The sequence below is a fragment of the Syngnathus acus genome, chromosome 17 (assembly GCF_901709675.1).
Source record: "Syngnathus acus chromosome 17, fSynAcu1.2, whole genome shotgun sequence".
Classification (NCBI taxonomy): domain Eukaryota; kingdom Metazoa; phylum Chordata; class Actinopteri; order Syngnathiformes; family Syngnathidae; genus Syngnathus; species Syngnathus acus.
The window spans coordinates 9,766,717-9,779,754 of NC_051102.1; the positions used below are offsets into that span (position 1 = coordinate 9,766,717).

Sequence of the window (13,038 nt, forward strand, 5' to 3'; positions counted from 1 at the left end):
ATTTTGCTTAGCGTTTTTTAATGATCAATCAAGTAAGCAAAAGTAATAATTATATGTAATGTTGAATTTTTTATATGAATGAGCGTGACTTTGATTTGTGTAAATTATTTTTTAAAAGCGTAGCCATAAAGCAATTCACTGTTCCCACGGCATTTCGTGCCTTATCGCGACATTTTACTGTTGTGACGTCATTTTAGCGGGGAGTTTGTTGGCGGAAAAGAAGTCTATGTCCAGTCGGTCGTCGAAAGTCTGAAACTTTTCTGTTTATTCGGACGAGTTCGAAGTGAGTTTCGAAAGTCTACGATATACTTTTGTGTTTTCTTTGGACACCGCCGCCATTTACTTCGAACCCATGAGGTGAGTTTTCCTTTGTTCGGTGTTACTCCCGCAGCCTACTAAATAGCGCTGAAATAATCTTAGTGTTCTGTTGAATCCCATTTTTCTCTTCCTGATTTTCTAGATGGATTCTTTGGTCATCTGCACTGATAATGTTGCGACGGACGGTAGTGTCAAGTCTACAAACAAGAAAAATATTTCAAGTGAGTTGAAGTGTGTCGCTTTATCCCACAGGTGTCAAACACAAGGCCTGGGGGCCAGATACGGCCCGCCACATCATTTTGTGGGGCCTGCGAAGACACATTGTGTGTTATTACTAGAATTGCAAGTTGTCTTCACTTTTACAATTTTTTTTTTTTTAAGTATTTGACCAGTTTTTACTCGTCTGATTTGAAAACGAGTTATTTGTCAGTTTGTTTTGTAGCTTATACTGTAAATAATATTTGGGTTGACAGTCATAATGGCCCTCCAAAAAAAACTGACTACAATGCGGCCTGCGAAAAAAAAAGAGTTTGACACCCCTGACTTAAGTGATTGGGCAAAATAATATGGGTTTATAAAATATAATATTGAAGAGTTACAAAAGATAACTTGTTTGGTGTTTTCCTTCAGGGGATGTGGAGTCAGAAATCGAAAACCTCTGCAAGGCGGTTCCTCAGCTTGCCAAGACTTTTCGCATCATAGAGAAAATCGGCGAAGGTGGTTTATATACTTTACACTTTTCCGTTTGCATGCGATTATCATTTTTATTTGACTTGTTGTTGATGTGTTTTGTAACTTGCGCACCAGGGACATTCAGTTCAGTCTACCTTGGTGAGGCTCGGATGCGGGATGGTAGCAGAGAGATGTTTGCCCTCAAACATCTCATTCCTACCAGTCATCCAACTCGCATTGCTGCGGAGCTCCAATGTCTCACCGTTGCTGGGTTCGTTAATTTCAATGTGAACATTCTGGATTCTACTTGTTGCTTGAATCTGAAAACTATCCTGTTTAATTTTTCAGGGGCAGGGAAAATGTGATGGGTGTGGAGTATTGCTTCAGGAATGAGGATCATGTTGTGATTGTCATGCCTTATATGGAACATCAAGCAATAGTGGTAAGAAATAGAATAGAAGTTTGGGGTCACTTTTTTTCTTTTTCTTTCCAAAAGCACATTTTTCTTTCAACTCATTTGGTGTGGTCAAAATGTTCCAACCAGGACATCATCGGCTCATTGAGCTTCGAAGAGGTTCGTCTGTACATGTATCATCTGCTGAAGGCACTCAGACACATTCATCAGTTTGGCATAATCCATCGAGACATCAAACCAAACAACTTTCTCTACAACAGAAAGGCCAAGACGTGAGTAGTAACAATGTAAAAAAATAAAATTGAGCCAACTACAATATCAAAATCCTTAATTAGACTACAGTGTATTAATTGTTTACCACAAACCAACATATAGCATTTTATTTGTATCCTTGTTCAGAGAAGATTCATAATAATTCTATAATAATTGGTCCTTATGCGCAGGTTTGCCCTGGTGGACTTCGGCTTGGCTCAGGGAACGTCCAACACTCAAATTGAGCTGCTCAAGGTAGTCCGACAGAAGTTGTCAGCGCCAAAAGCTGAAAGCTCCAAAAATACACGAGACAACGCGCCACCTAGACTCGTCATTACCAACACAGCCCCCACCTCACTACCTCCGCAGCCATCCACGGCTCACCCACCTTTTTCCTCATCCACCACCACCACCTCCTCAGCTACTTGGAAAGCGCTGATGAAAAAAACACGCGTTGTCACGACCACGGCGGGGGCCTCTACGTCTCGCACAAAGCACACGAAGGTGTCTGCACTGAAATGATCACTTAATTTCCTCGGGCTGGCTAGCTGGCTGTGTTCACTCCCTATCCACTATCATGTGCTGTATATATAGTAGTGAGTTCACCATCAGTATTTGCTGTCTGTAGGATTTAGTGGCTTTACGCAAAGCGCCAAGACCCGTGTTTAGCGAGAAGAACCTAAACAGCAGCAATTCAACCGCCGCCACCACCACTAAACGAGAAGTAAAGACACAAGTAAGCCTGTTGCCAAGTCAGATTTACAACACCCATCCGTCCGTTGTCAATTACTTTGCAATTGTGCCCTGTTTAGGAAATGTTTATATTATTATTGTCCTCTTTTGTTCAGCTGGTAAAACCCGTGAAAACCGGGGAGCTCTCAAGCCGAAGGTTCCTTTCAGGCCGAGGGGGACCAGCAACTGTCAGACCTCTGAAAACTCATCGAGGTGTTCGTCAACCTCTCATTTGTAACTGCTTCCAGACAGAGCGTGTCTGCAATATCTGCCTGTCCAGGTGAAGGGTTTGATGTTTTAGCGTGCTTTTTGTTTTCTAACAATGTTAACGTCACCTGCTCCTCTTGTGCTTCCACAGGAAGCAGCAGGTGGCTCCCAGAGCGGGAACGCCAGGTTTCCGAGCACCGGAGATACTCACCAAGTGTCCAGACCAAGGAACAGGTGGGTGTCGTGAACACATAGCAACCAGTTGGGAGTTTACTGTCAAACTAAACATGAATTGTTTGGTCCTGTACTCAGCCATTGATATGTGGTCAGCCGGAGTCATCTTCCTCTCCCTGCTCAGTGGACGCTACCCGTTCTTCAAAGCCAGCGACGATTTGGTGGCTCTCGCTCAGATCATGACTATACGAGGCTCCAGAGAGACCGTAAGAGCAGCCAAGGCATTCGGTGCGTATCAACATGATTGTGAAATGGAATTGCGGCTTGACCCGCCACCATCATAATCATCAATCACTCGTCTAGGCAAGGTGGTGCTGTGTAGTCAAGAACTTCCTCAGCTAGATCTCAGGGTCCTCTGCGAGACGCTCAGAGGACAGAGACCCAGTAAAGACGCCAAGCCAATCAGCAAAACCAAACCTGAAACTACGGATGAAGGAGCTCAAAAGCAAGCTTGTGAGACCCCTCGTCCACATCCAAAAAGCCGGGATAAAACCCTGAAACCGTCCTCTCAGCGGGACTGTCTGGTCCATGATGAACGGGGCTGGGACACAGTTCCCGACGAGGCTTACGACCTATTGGACCTTTTACTGGATCTCAACCCGAATAGCAGAATTACAGCAGCACAGGCCCTGGAGCACCCGCTCTTTAAGGACTTGTAAAACACCCCCGTCAAGTTTTGGCTTGGATGAACACATTTTCAGGTAAACGTCATTGGACCATCTTTAAACTTTTGAAAAGGGTTCAGTTTATGAACATGGATTTGGCATCTTTTGCAGAATGCACATGCTCATCTACAAATGAGCTGGCCCATCTGTTCATATCAATTTCAAATTGTTCCTTGTTCCCAACCTTGCCTAAAGAAATGTCTGGTCAGTGTAGTCCACTCTGCATCAAATCTCATTTAAGAGACTGGTTCAGCTAATTTATTTAAGAAAAACCTGTCTGTCTTAATGTACTTTTCTCATAAAATGAAAAAAAACAACAACTATGTGTTATCCTGTGTGTGCAGCGATGACATAGTACATTTTGACACAGATTCTTTTAAAATTGTTCCAAATGACCATAATTTATTTGTAGAAAACAAGTGTAAGCGCACTGAATTATACATCAATGTTTCATTGTGAAAGTGATGCTAAAGTTTAGATGGAGCTCTTCACCTCCGTGAGCTCCTCTATTCGCACCAGTACGCTCTCCATCATGTCAAAGGTGTGCAGGGCCGAATGGAGGGCCTGGTGGGGAACATGAATTCCAATCATGTCATCACAATGTTCTTCAAAGTACAATTCCACCAAAAACATAACAGCCACTCACCTCAACCTGAGACTCGGAGGACATATTTGGCAGCTTCTCATCACCAACGGACAAGGAAATCACAGACGTGTCTGGAAAGGAAGGTACTGCATGATTACTATCACTTGAGACCCGTTGCGGCCGTTGGACTGACCTTTGACATTTCTCTTGTTGTTCTCCACGGTGGTGCTGAGCTCCCTCTCGTAGTGAGCTCTCGACATGTTAATCCCAACACGAAGGGGCTTCAAGAACACATCTTCTATTTTAGACAGCGCTGTCCAGATCCCCGTCTGTGAAATTGATACATAGTTTGAGACACTAATGTGGTGAGGATGGAACAGACGCTCACCTTGTCCTCTGTCACTTTATCTCTTATGACGAGGTAACGCAGCAAGTTCAGAGCCTCCATGAGTCTGGGGGGGGGGGAAAAAATAGGTAACTATGCTATTAGAATTTAGTCCAAGAAGTTCACCCAAAACATCTCAGTCTAAAAAAAGATGAGTGGAAAATAGACAGCGACTCTACTTCTGTGGTGCGTCTAGCTGTTCTAGTGAGCTAAATCTTCTTAATAGTGAGAAGAACAAACGTGCCTGTCCAGGTACTGCAGAAGGTCAGTCTCAGGGCCGTCTGGGAGAGTGAAGACCAACCACAGCAGGGGCATCAAGCGAAAACCCTCAAACCAAATGTTACTGTTCCCGGGCTGCATACAAGACAAACGTCATGAGAGACCAGGATGTGACGTTTAAAACGTGCAGCCTCACCCGCAAGGCCGCATCGATCTGACTTCGGATGTTTTTGATGATGTAGCCTTCTACTCCGGAGTGATTGCTCGTTTTCAGCATGTACCTGAAATGAGGCCAACGGGTTCAAATCTGCCACTGGAATATAAAGTGCATCTGGAAAAGCGCTTCACTGTTGACTTACTTGAAGAAATCGTACTTGGCTTCAAGATTAAACTTCTCAAGGCTTAGCTGGAACACCTTCAAACCTTTGCATCTCTGAGATTGGAAGCATGGGATTGATTTGAACATCAGCACATGAACCAAAACATGCGACAAATAAATTTAGGATTCATCTCGTTCCCAATATTTGATACAAATCTTATACTGGCTCTTACTACAGCTAAAAAAGTGGTTGGACGATGGGACTGAGAAATGATTCACTCACCAACTCATGTTTTGGACATATGGTCATGACCTTGGTTAAGTTCTATAAACAAACAGATTAGAAATTAACAGCATGTACTTTTGGCAAATAAAAATCCGAGTTGCTTTTATTTATGTTTACCTGAGGCACAGTGCGGAAGGTTTTGATTTCCAGTAGTTCTGTAGGCAAACTGTTATCCTCCACACGCACAAGACTATTTTCATAAAGCTCCTGCATGATTACATTTCTCTTATTTGTATATATTCGTATGCAAACAACATCGCGTGTCATAAAGAATTAAAAAGAAATAACTCACTAGTCCTTTCTGGATCCGAAACTCTTCACTTCTAAAAAAAATAACATCAATCCAAATGATTTTTATCCATATTGTATTTCAGAAGTCAAACCTCCAAATTGTGCGCCAATGTCAAATATTTCGAATAAACTACATTTCTAACATCAAATGTCAAACGTTTTTCCACAGAGAATAGACTTCAAGATGGCCCGATAATATTTAAGGAGCGGAGGAACGAACTCACCTGGACAGCAGGAGGTCGACATGATCCATATTACACCGAAGGCTGAACATGGGACTGCAAGACAGCGTAAGCATGAATACAATTTCTCATACTTGCTGTTAGACGTTCGGGTCTTACTTGAAGACGTAGGGGAAGGTGTTGGCGGCGAGGTGGTGAACAAACACCAGGTGAGCCAGGCTGGCTTGCGACTCTTTGGGATAGCGCACCTCCTCCTCTAAAAAGCCTGCCACCTCTTTCCTCTTGCATAGAGGCCGATACACCAGACTCGGCGTAGACTCTCCGATAGCGGCGAGGTTGTTCTGCGAGAAACGTGCAAGAACGCTCAGCTGGGAATTTCAATTGTGAGGTTGGAGAATGTCATACCAAAATCTCTGTTGCAAAATCCCTCAGAGGAGACGAAGCGTCGGAATCTTTCAGTTGCACCTCCAGAAGAGGACGACTCAAAGTGCTCATGCAGCTGCAAGATGGACAGATAAGGAGTCAACATGGCGAAGGAAGAGAGACCTCATCACTCACAATTTGACAAGTTCTGTCCTCAGCTCCTCTTGATCCACTCGGTCGAATCCGGTCAACTTTTTGGAGCTTTCGCTTGGCTTGCCGTCACCGTTGCAGAACTCCCGTTTGGCTTCTTGGACAAAGGGCTTGACAAAGGCAGTCAGGTCATAGCAGCAACGACAGAGCGGGAAAGTGTTGTCCTCCTCCTGCTCTTTGGTTTGAGGGACGGGCAGTTTGGCCACCTGGTCCAAAGCGGAGGACAAGGCCATGCCCAAAGACGACGCCTTACGATTGCCCAGGCGCAGCAGCACTGACGGCATCAAGACACGACGTAGCAAAAGTGATCAGCGTGCCACGGAAAATGATCCAAAACTGTCAATGAAGCAGCTGATGAAATTCCTCACCTTTCTGCAAAGGTTTCAACAGCAAACGGAGGCTCTCTGCTATGGCGACGGGCTCCTCCTGCTCCAACTGCTCCAACAGGCCGATCAGCAACTCTTTAGGTCTGCACGTCTAAAATTCAACACCTATGAAATTGACATCTCTTCAAAAACAAAGGCACAATTTCACATATTTTAACCTCAATTAGGTGATTGAAAATGGCCAGACAGTGAAGAACGTTCTTGTCGTCCTTCTTCAATAGAACTTGAATCAGAGGAGGCAGCAGGTTCCACCCCATACATCTCACAATCTCCTACAAAGAAGAAGACATTTACCAGGTATTCGGAGTTGCACATTTTAACAAGGTACAACAGCAGTGGAAGAGGCAGAGAAGGTCCCCATCGCTCTATTTCGATGAAGATGTTTATTTACCTGATTTGTGTCATCCAAGACAATACTGAGCACTTGAGCAGAGTTTCCCTCCTCGATGCATGACCGACCAGCGGTCAGAAAGATGGAGTGATCTTCGGTGGTGTAGCTGTCACATGGCAGGGCTTGCTAGATGAGAGAGACAACAATGGATGAGAAACATCTCATATGACCAATGAATTGAAAACGATTCAATTTCAATTAACTGGTCAGATTAGAAAACACAATGAAAATGTGGCATTTTCATTTTTGAAATAAATCATCCAGGTTGACTCACACATCTCTGCACCACATCACTGAATTGATCCAAAGCCATTCCCTTTGTCTCCAGAGGCACTCTTTAAATAAATATGATGAACAATCAAGGAAGAATATTGTGCTTATGCTCATCATACGAAAAGAAAGAAAATTACATTGGTAACTGTAAATAGACGAGTCAATGCTAGCTTTGACACATCATTAGCTTAGCTACTAGGTTACAAACACAAATATACATATCTCTTAACTTTGTAAGCACAATTTCAAATACTTACATCAATTACTAATTGTGTACCGAATATGTGAGAACTACGATGAAACAAAGTTCAACTTCAGTGTCCAGATAAAACCCACACCGGGTCGGGGAAAATCCGTTAATAAAATTCGACTCATCTGGTTTCCCGTAGCTCTGTGACGTCACGGGTCAGAGTTGAAATCGTGCCAAAACAGGAACAACATGGAGTCGATAGCTCGAAGAACTACCTCGAAAGCGAATAAAAAAGGTAATTTAACCATTTCTTTTGACGAATAACTTACCCTTCATTCAACGTGATATCTGTTTGTCGTTGCAGATGGAAAGCACGCCAAGATGTTGATTGCGGAAGCAGAAGCGAGAAGGTTTTTATAAAGGCTTTAAATTTGTGCGTGTTAGAAGTATTTCTAAGCACAATAACCGATTCAACTCTTATATTTAGTATTAATAAAAAGTACGGACTATGTACAATTGCTTGCCTGTCACTATAGTTTGCTGATCTAGATCAAATAAATACGTTACTTTTCAAACCGATTAAGGGATGTTGATTATTTAAGGTTTGGGTTGTTTGTTGTTCAATTGGCTTTGTTACTGTCTATTCGACAGGCGAGAGGCGATCCGGGAGACTCTGAGGGAGAGACTGGAATTGGAGAAAAGAGCTTTGCAAGTGGTGGAGCGTCTCCTAGAGGACAGCGTGTCTGATGACTTCTTGCTCGACTGCGTGCGTACTAGTCAAATTTTCTTTGCCCTTACCTCCAATTTAAAGTCATGAGTAACTATTCTATGCTTCCAACTTCTAATGTGTTTTAACTCTATGTTTTCCCAATACAGGCCAAGTTTATCACCAGTGCTAATTACAAAGATGCTGTGGAGGAAAGATTCATCACCAAATTGTGTGGTTATCCTTTATGTTCAAATAAACTGAACAAGGTATCTACATACAGCCATCATATGTTTATACATGTTTATACGTTCATATGCTGGAGTTTGTTTACCTTACAGATTCCAAAGCAACAGTTCAAAATTTCAACTCAGACCAATAAGGTGTATGACATCACAGAGCGCAAGGTGAGTGCTGCTACATACGGCAAAAAAGAATAGTTTGTGAGATATACAGGACGTTTTGCACAGTTTTAAAATGTGCCTTCTCTCTGCGTAGTGTTTTTGCAGTAACTTTTGCTACCGAGCATCCAAAGAATTTGAGCTACAGATATCAAAGACACCACTTTGGCTCAGGCAGGATGAGGGGTATGTGTACCAAACTCCAATTTGAAACACAAATATGACTTGACATTTTGAAATGCATTCATATTGGGGCCATATTCGTAAAAATCAAGAATGAACACTTTTTTTTCTTCTTTCAATTGTTGTGGTTGTGGCCACAATTTTATTTTCCCTTCCATGTCATGTCTGGGGTTCCCCATTATTCTTTTGATTCTATGATTTTGTTTTAGTGGCCTGAAGTTTCTTGCATATACAGTTAATGTGCACAACAATGAAGTGAAAAATCACTGGCTTTTCTTGCAGACTGGCAGAAATCAAGCTGACGAAAGGGGACACGTATGTATTTGCTTCAGTGAAAATGTACAGTGTACATAACCATCAAAAATATGTACTGGTGTGTCCAGCGGGAGTTCTGGTGAAGAGGTGTGTCTGACAGCAAAGTGCCTCCTGGAGGAGGACATTGAACAACCGCTGAGTAGTCCATCTGAGGACCATCAGGAGAGTGGCTTCACTACCGGCCACAGCGACAGCAGCGACGACGAACGGGAGCAAGACTTTGTTTCCAGCGTGGTCTCCCGGGAACAAAGACCCAGGGTGCACTGGGGTGACCGGCCCAAACGTAAAAATGAAGGCGAGGGAGTTGGACGAGTGGAGGCCGAGCGTAGAAAGGTAGCTAGCGGACGATGTCCACGAAGGCAGAAAGCAGACGTTGCACCTAAGAACAACCATAGGGAAGCCAATGTGGAAGAGGTGACAGATCAACTGAATTCATGCAGCCTCCACACCACGTCGACACCTCCAGCCTCTCCTATCGCTGAATCAACTCGCCCAAGCGACACAGATTCACAAAACAGCCGAGATCTAACTGAGTTAAATGCCGGCGGCCGGCCGAGCCTCAACATCGTCCAGGTGGGGATGAGCAAGCGAGGGGCGACAGGGTTACGGAGTCTTCTCAAGAACCACACCCTCGAAGCAAAACACAGCCCGATTGGACAGAATCTCCTGGAATCCTTAAGAGCGACACTGAACGACTGGCTCACAGCTGAGAGCCTTCAATTCCTGCATGGAGCTGATTGTGCGCTCGACTCTCCTTCTACGTACGGGAAAGAAGAAGAAGAGGAGGAGGAACTGGATGAAGATGACATTGAGGATGACATCACTGAGGGAAACGAAAGAATGGAGCGGGGGCGAGCCACGGCGCCGGTTCCTGACTTTGAGGCTCTCAAAAGGGAAACCCAGCAGATGGTGCTCAAAGTCAGAGAGTTTTACAAAGGCACCTGGATTGTACCTGAGGAGGCAGAGAGGACGATTGGAAACGAGGTGAGCGATGGGACACAAATGCGTGAAAGTTAGAAACCACAAGGGGGCGCCAGACAAAAACATTGGTAGCGCTTTGGGGTTATGTATAGAGAGGAAAGTAAGGGCCACTGATGTTTCAGCAATTATTTATTTATTCCCCGCACTCCTCCGCGGTTTCATGCTTCAAGTACATTCATCAGCAACACATTTTAAAACACTATGTTTAAAAAAAAAAGAAAAACTCATGTTAGTTTATCTCACTGGTTGACCTTCCAGGACCAGAGCACAGGTGACTCTCCAGCTCTGCCACTGGTCGACTCCAAGGCACAGCACCTCATCCAGAAGCGAATCACAGTGGAGAAACTGGCCAGCTGGTTCGTGTCCACAATCTTCCGCATGTTAGACACTGATTGTTATTGCAAATATTTGTCATTTTGTTACCACATTGTTACCAACAAAGGTTAAAAAGAAAAAGAAACATTGGTAAGGCAACTTACTGGATGTATTTCATTTCTGCCCATTTTGATGTGCAGTCTCAGAAGCATTGTGGGCCCGCTGAGTCTCACCCTGAGTGACATCACCAGTGACCTCAACAACCTGGTCAGGACGTTCAGGTCAGTGCAACACGCACGTGACACGTGACACACCTCCACGGGGACGTATTCATGTTTCACAGTGGCGACTGATGCCAGCTCATTACTCATGTTACGGGATGCACTGCAAAACGCGAGCAATACGACTATACTCTTGGATGATTGTGATTAAAGAAATCAATTCATACATTATTCATGTCATTTGTAAATGCAGTGAGTATGTGCTGTCGAAAAGAGATGATTATGTCGATGGATCCCGTGCGGGAAATTAACGAATGGAAATTGCACAAAAAATAAAAATAATCAGTTTGTTCTCTTTAGTCGTTGAAGTCGTTTTCAACAAGTTTGCTATTAAATCACCGTGTAGGTGATTTAAGAGAAGTCCGGCGTCCAGGAATTCTATTGTTTTGTGCCGAGAGGCCCCGCTGACACACTTGAAGAAAAACTAAAGGATATGCGTTGCTGCCAGAGAGACATGCATCCGGAGAACTTGTACAGCAGAAGCCATGTTTGTGCCACTTGGCTCCGACTGTTTACGCTTTCAATTCATCCTCACAACAATCACAATTTGCACTTGCAAAGACAGCCAGCATTGGGTGACTGACCTTACCTGTTTTTATGATACCACAGGTTTACCAACACCAACATTATCCACAAACCTCCAGAGTGGACCCTCATTGCTGTCGTGCTTCTTCATCTGTAAGTGTGGCTTTTACTTAAACGAGTGGTTCCCCAAACTGTAAGGATTGAAATATAACTCATTTAACTCGTGTCAAGGAAATAAGTTGATATTATAAACTCGAAAAATATTCAATAACTGCAACCCTATCTTTTTAAAACCATATGATCCAGTTTTGGATACAATCTACCGCATCACGGTGTATGTGATATCGTCTCGCCCGCGCCATATGGCGTGCGAGGGGTGCACGGGCGTACGCTCACATGGGATGGCAATTCTCAAACAGTTCCGTGCTCCTCCCATCTGAGTACACACTCGAGCTCGGCGGCCTTATCTCACCCACATTTTCCCACTCCAGATCCGTGATGGAGGACGGAAAACACACAAGCAGCCCTGTTCACCTCGCATGTTAAACACATACACACACACACGCACGTTAAACTGGCACTTGAGAAAAGGTTCACCTGATTTCAACTGGCTCTGATTTACGAGACCCAAATAACTTACGTCAACGTCCGAGCTGACCTACATAACAACATGCTGTTATTTCAAATGCAGTGCCTCGGCGTACGAGTTGAATTTGTTCCGTGGCATGCTAAAAATTCTCCAATCATTTCTCCATCGCATGCATCTCAATTTAGATGGACTCCTCTCTTCTCTTTCATTCCACGTAGCACACTTGTAGAGGAACCAGTGCCAGTGGTAGCACATGATTTCATCAGTCCCCATTCAAATCCAAGCTACTATTTCTCCACCATGAATAATTTGGCGCGGTGTGGTTATCTATCTGCTGCTCGGCAGCTGCGGAGCTCGTCTGGCCACCATTGTTCAAGTCAGTTGAATAATGGATGCACCCCCCCCCCCCCCCCTTTGCAACACGGGAACCGGAGGAGAACCGCAGAACTCCAAGCAGATACATAGACAACTAGAGATGGAACGAACAAGTTGGCTATGTGGACTCATTGTCATCTTCCTAATTAGCTACATTAGGTACATTTAGAAGAGACGGTCAAAATGATTCATCAAAATATTGTTACATGTTAATATAATTTTTAATAATAGAAAAAATCCACCCCCCTCCAGGTTGTCATGTGTGTCTCCGGTGGTTGCCGAAGCCTTGAAGACGCCGTCGTCAGTCTCGTATGTAAACACCCTGACGGAGGAATTGGGCCTCCAGCAGCGAGACCTCTTGAACCTACTCCAGGCATTTACACCCCCGCCGCGCTGACGTACAATACAAAACAATTCAGGGAACGAGTAAAACGGGTTCTGTCGTTGAACCAAATAAAAATATTTTCCATTGTTTATTCCAAAATTATTTGGTGTTTTTTCTTGTATTACATCATTTGTATTGTTAAGATTTTTAATCCGATCAGATGTCAGTTTTTGTGTGTTGCCATGTTATTTTAATCTGCCCAGGGCCTTCAGAATTATTTGAGCTGGTCCATGTAAACTTTGTTAGCAATAGGAATATTTTATTAATCAATGTTCATATTCATCCTGACAGGGGCAGAATTTTTCTTTCCTCTTAATTGGTAAGGAGGAGCAAAACTCAAGAGTCCAGTTTGACAAGCAAAACATGTCTGTAGTGATCTGACAAATTCATACATTTAATAATCAGC

At 43.8% G+C, this 13,038-nt stretch overlaps 3 protein-coding genes across 8 annotated transcripts; 2 read left to right on the plus strand and 1 right to left on the minus strand.

The window, feature by feature from the left end:
• Positions 1–201: 201 nt before the first annotated feature.
• Positions 202–3,808, plus strand: cdc7 (cell division cycle 7 homolog (S. cerevisiae)). 4 transcript variants are annotated; one of them, XM_037276151.1, is made up of 13 exons: positions 202–357; positions 461–539; positions 949–1,035; positions 1,126–1,261; positions 1,339–1,432; positions 1,535–1,677; positions 1,849–1,912; positions 2,027–2,161; positions 2,286–2,393; positions 2,506–2,669; positions 2,748–2,830; positions 2,909–3,058; positions 3,134–3,808. In XM_037276151.1, the coding sequence occupies exons 2-13, from the start codon at positions 461–463 to the stop codon at positions 3,487–3,489; spliced, it is 1,599 nt and encodes a 532-aa protein (XP_037132046.1). In that variant the 5' UTR covers positions 202–357; the 3' UTR covers positions 3,490–3,808. The 4 variants fall into 4 exon arrangements, with proteins under 4 accessions (XP_037132046.1, XP_037132045.1, XP_037132047.1 ...); XM_037276150.1 differs by having other exon boundaries at positions 1,849–2,161; XM_037276152.1 differs by lacking the exon at positions 2,027–2,161.
• Positions 3,809–3,877: 69 nt separating this feature from the next.
• On the minus strand, positions 3,878–7,765 carry glmna (glomulin, FKBP associated protein a). 3 transcript variants are annotated; one of them, XM_037276148.1, is made up of 19 exons: positions 7,644–7,765; positions 7,388–7,448; positions 7,114–7,239; positions 6,881–6,994; positions 6,705–6,813; positions 6,322–6,610; positions 6,169–6,262; positions 5,923–6,104; positions 5,806–5,859; positions 5,583–5,610; positions 5,408–5,497; positions 5,288–5,329; positions 5,045–5,118; positions 4,882–4,966; positions 4,711–4,820; positions 4,470–4,533; positions 4,275–4,410; positions 4,142–4,212; positions 3,878–4,059 (listed from the first exon to the last, which is right to left on the minus strand). In XM_037276148.1, exons 2-19 carry the CDS (start codon positions 7,424–7,426, stop codon positions 3,970–3,972), a joined length of 1,797 nt encoding a protein of 598 aa, XP_037132043.1. In that variant the 5' UTR covers positions 7,427–7,448; positions 7,644–7,765; the 3' UTR covers positions 3,878–3,969. The 3 variants fall into 3 exon arrangements, with proteins under 3 accessions (XP_037132043.1, XP_037132042.1, XP_037132044.1); XM_037276147.1 differs by having other exon boundaries at positions 5,583–5,613; XM_037276149.1 differs by lacking the exon at positions 7,388–7,448 and having other exon boundaries at positions 5,583–5,613; positions 7,644–7,756.
• Position 7,766: 1 nt separating this feature from the next.
• Positions 7,767–12,731, plus strand: rpap2 (RNA polymerase II associated protein 2). The gene is made up of 12 exons (XM_037276146.1): positions 7,767–7,871; positions 7,941–7,986; positions 8,228–8,342; positions 8,453–8,551; positions 8,624–8,689; positions 8,781–8,869; positions 9,149–9,181; positions 9,250–10,165; positions 10,421–10,518; positions 10,678–10,758; positions 11,368–11,436; positions 12,500–12,731. The coding sequence occupies exons 1-12, from the start codon at positions 7,826–7,828 to the stop codon at positions 12,642–12,644; spliced, it is 1,803 nt and encodes a 600-aa protein (XP_037132041.1). The 5' UTR covers positions 7,767–7,825; the 3' UTR covers positions 12,645–12,731.
• Positions 12,732–13,038: the final 307 nt, after the last annotated feature.

Coding starts and splice junctions, on each gene's coding strand:
- cdc7 (XM_037276150.1), top strand. CDS start 461: ATGGATTCTTTGGTCATCTGCACTGATAATGTTGCGACGGACGGTAGT. Junction 2,670..2,747: donor TGCAATATCTGCCTGTCCAG/GTGAAGGGTTTG, acceptor GTGCTTCCACAG/GAAGCAGCAGGTGGCTCCCA. Junction 2,831..2,908: donor GTGTCCAGACCAAGGAACAG/GTGGGTGTCGTG, acceptor TCCTGTACTCAG/CCATTGATATGTGGTCAGCC.
- glmna (XM_037276147.1), bottom strand. CDS start 7,426: ATGGCTTTGGATCAATTCAGTGATGTGGTGCAGAGATGT. Junction 6,995..7,113: donor TCTTGGATGACACAAATCAG/GTAAATAAACAT, acceptor TCTTCTTTGTAG/GAGATTGTGAGATGTATGGG. Junction 4,967..5,044: donor GCCAAGTACGATTTCTTCAA/GTAAGTCAACAG, acceptor GCCTCATTTCAG/GTACATGCTGAAAACGAGCA.
- rpap2 (XM_037276146.1), top strand. CDS start 7,826: ATGGAGTCGATAGCTCGAAGAACTACCTCGAAAGCGAATAAAAAAG. Junction 7,872..7,940: donor CTCGAAAGCGAATAAAAAAG/GTAATTTAACCA, acceptor TTGTCGTTGCAG/ATGGAAAGCACGCCAAGATG. Junction 9,182..9,249: donor AAGCTGACGAAAGGGGACAC/GTATGTATTTGC, acceptor TGGTGTGTCCAG/CGGGAGTTCTGGTGAAGAGG.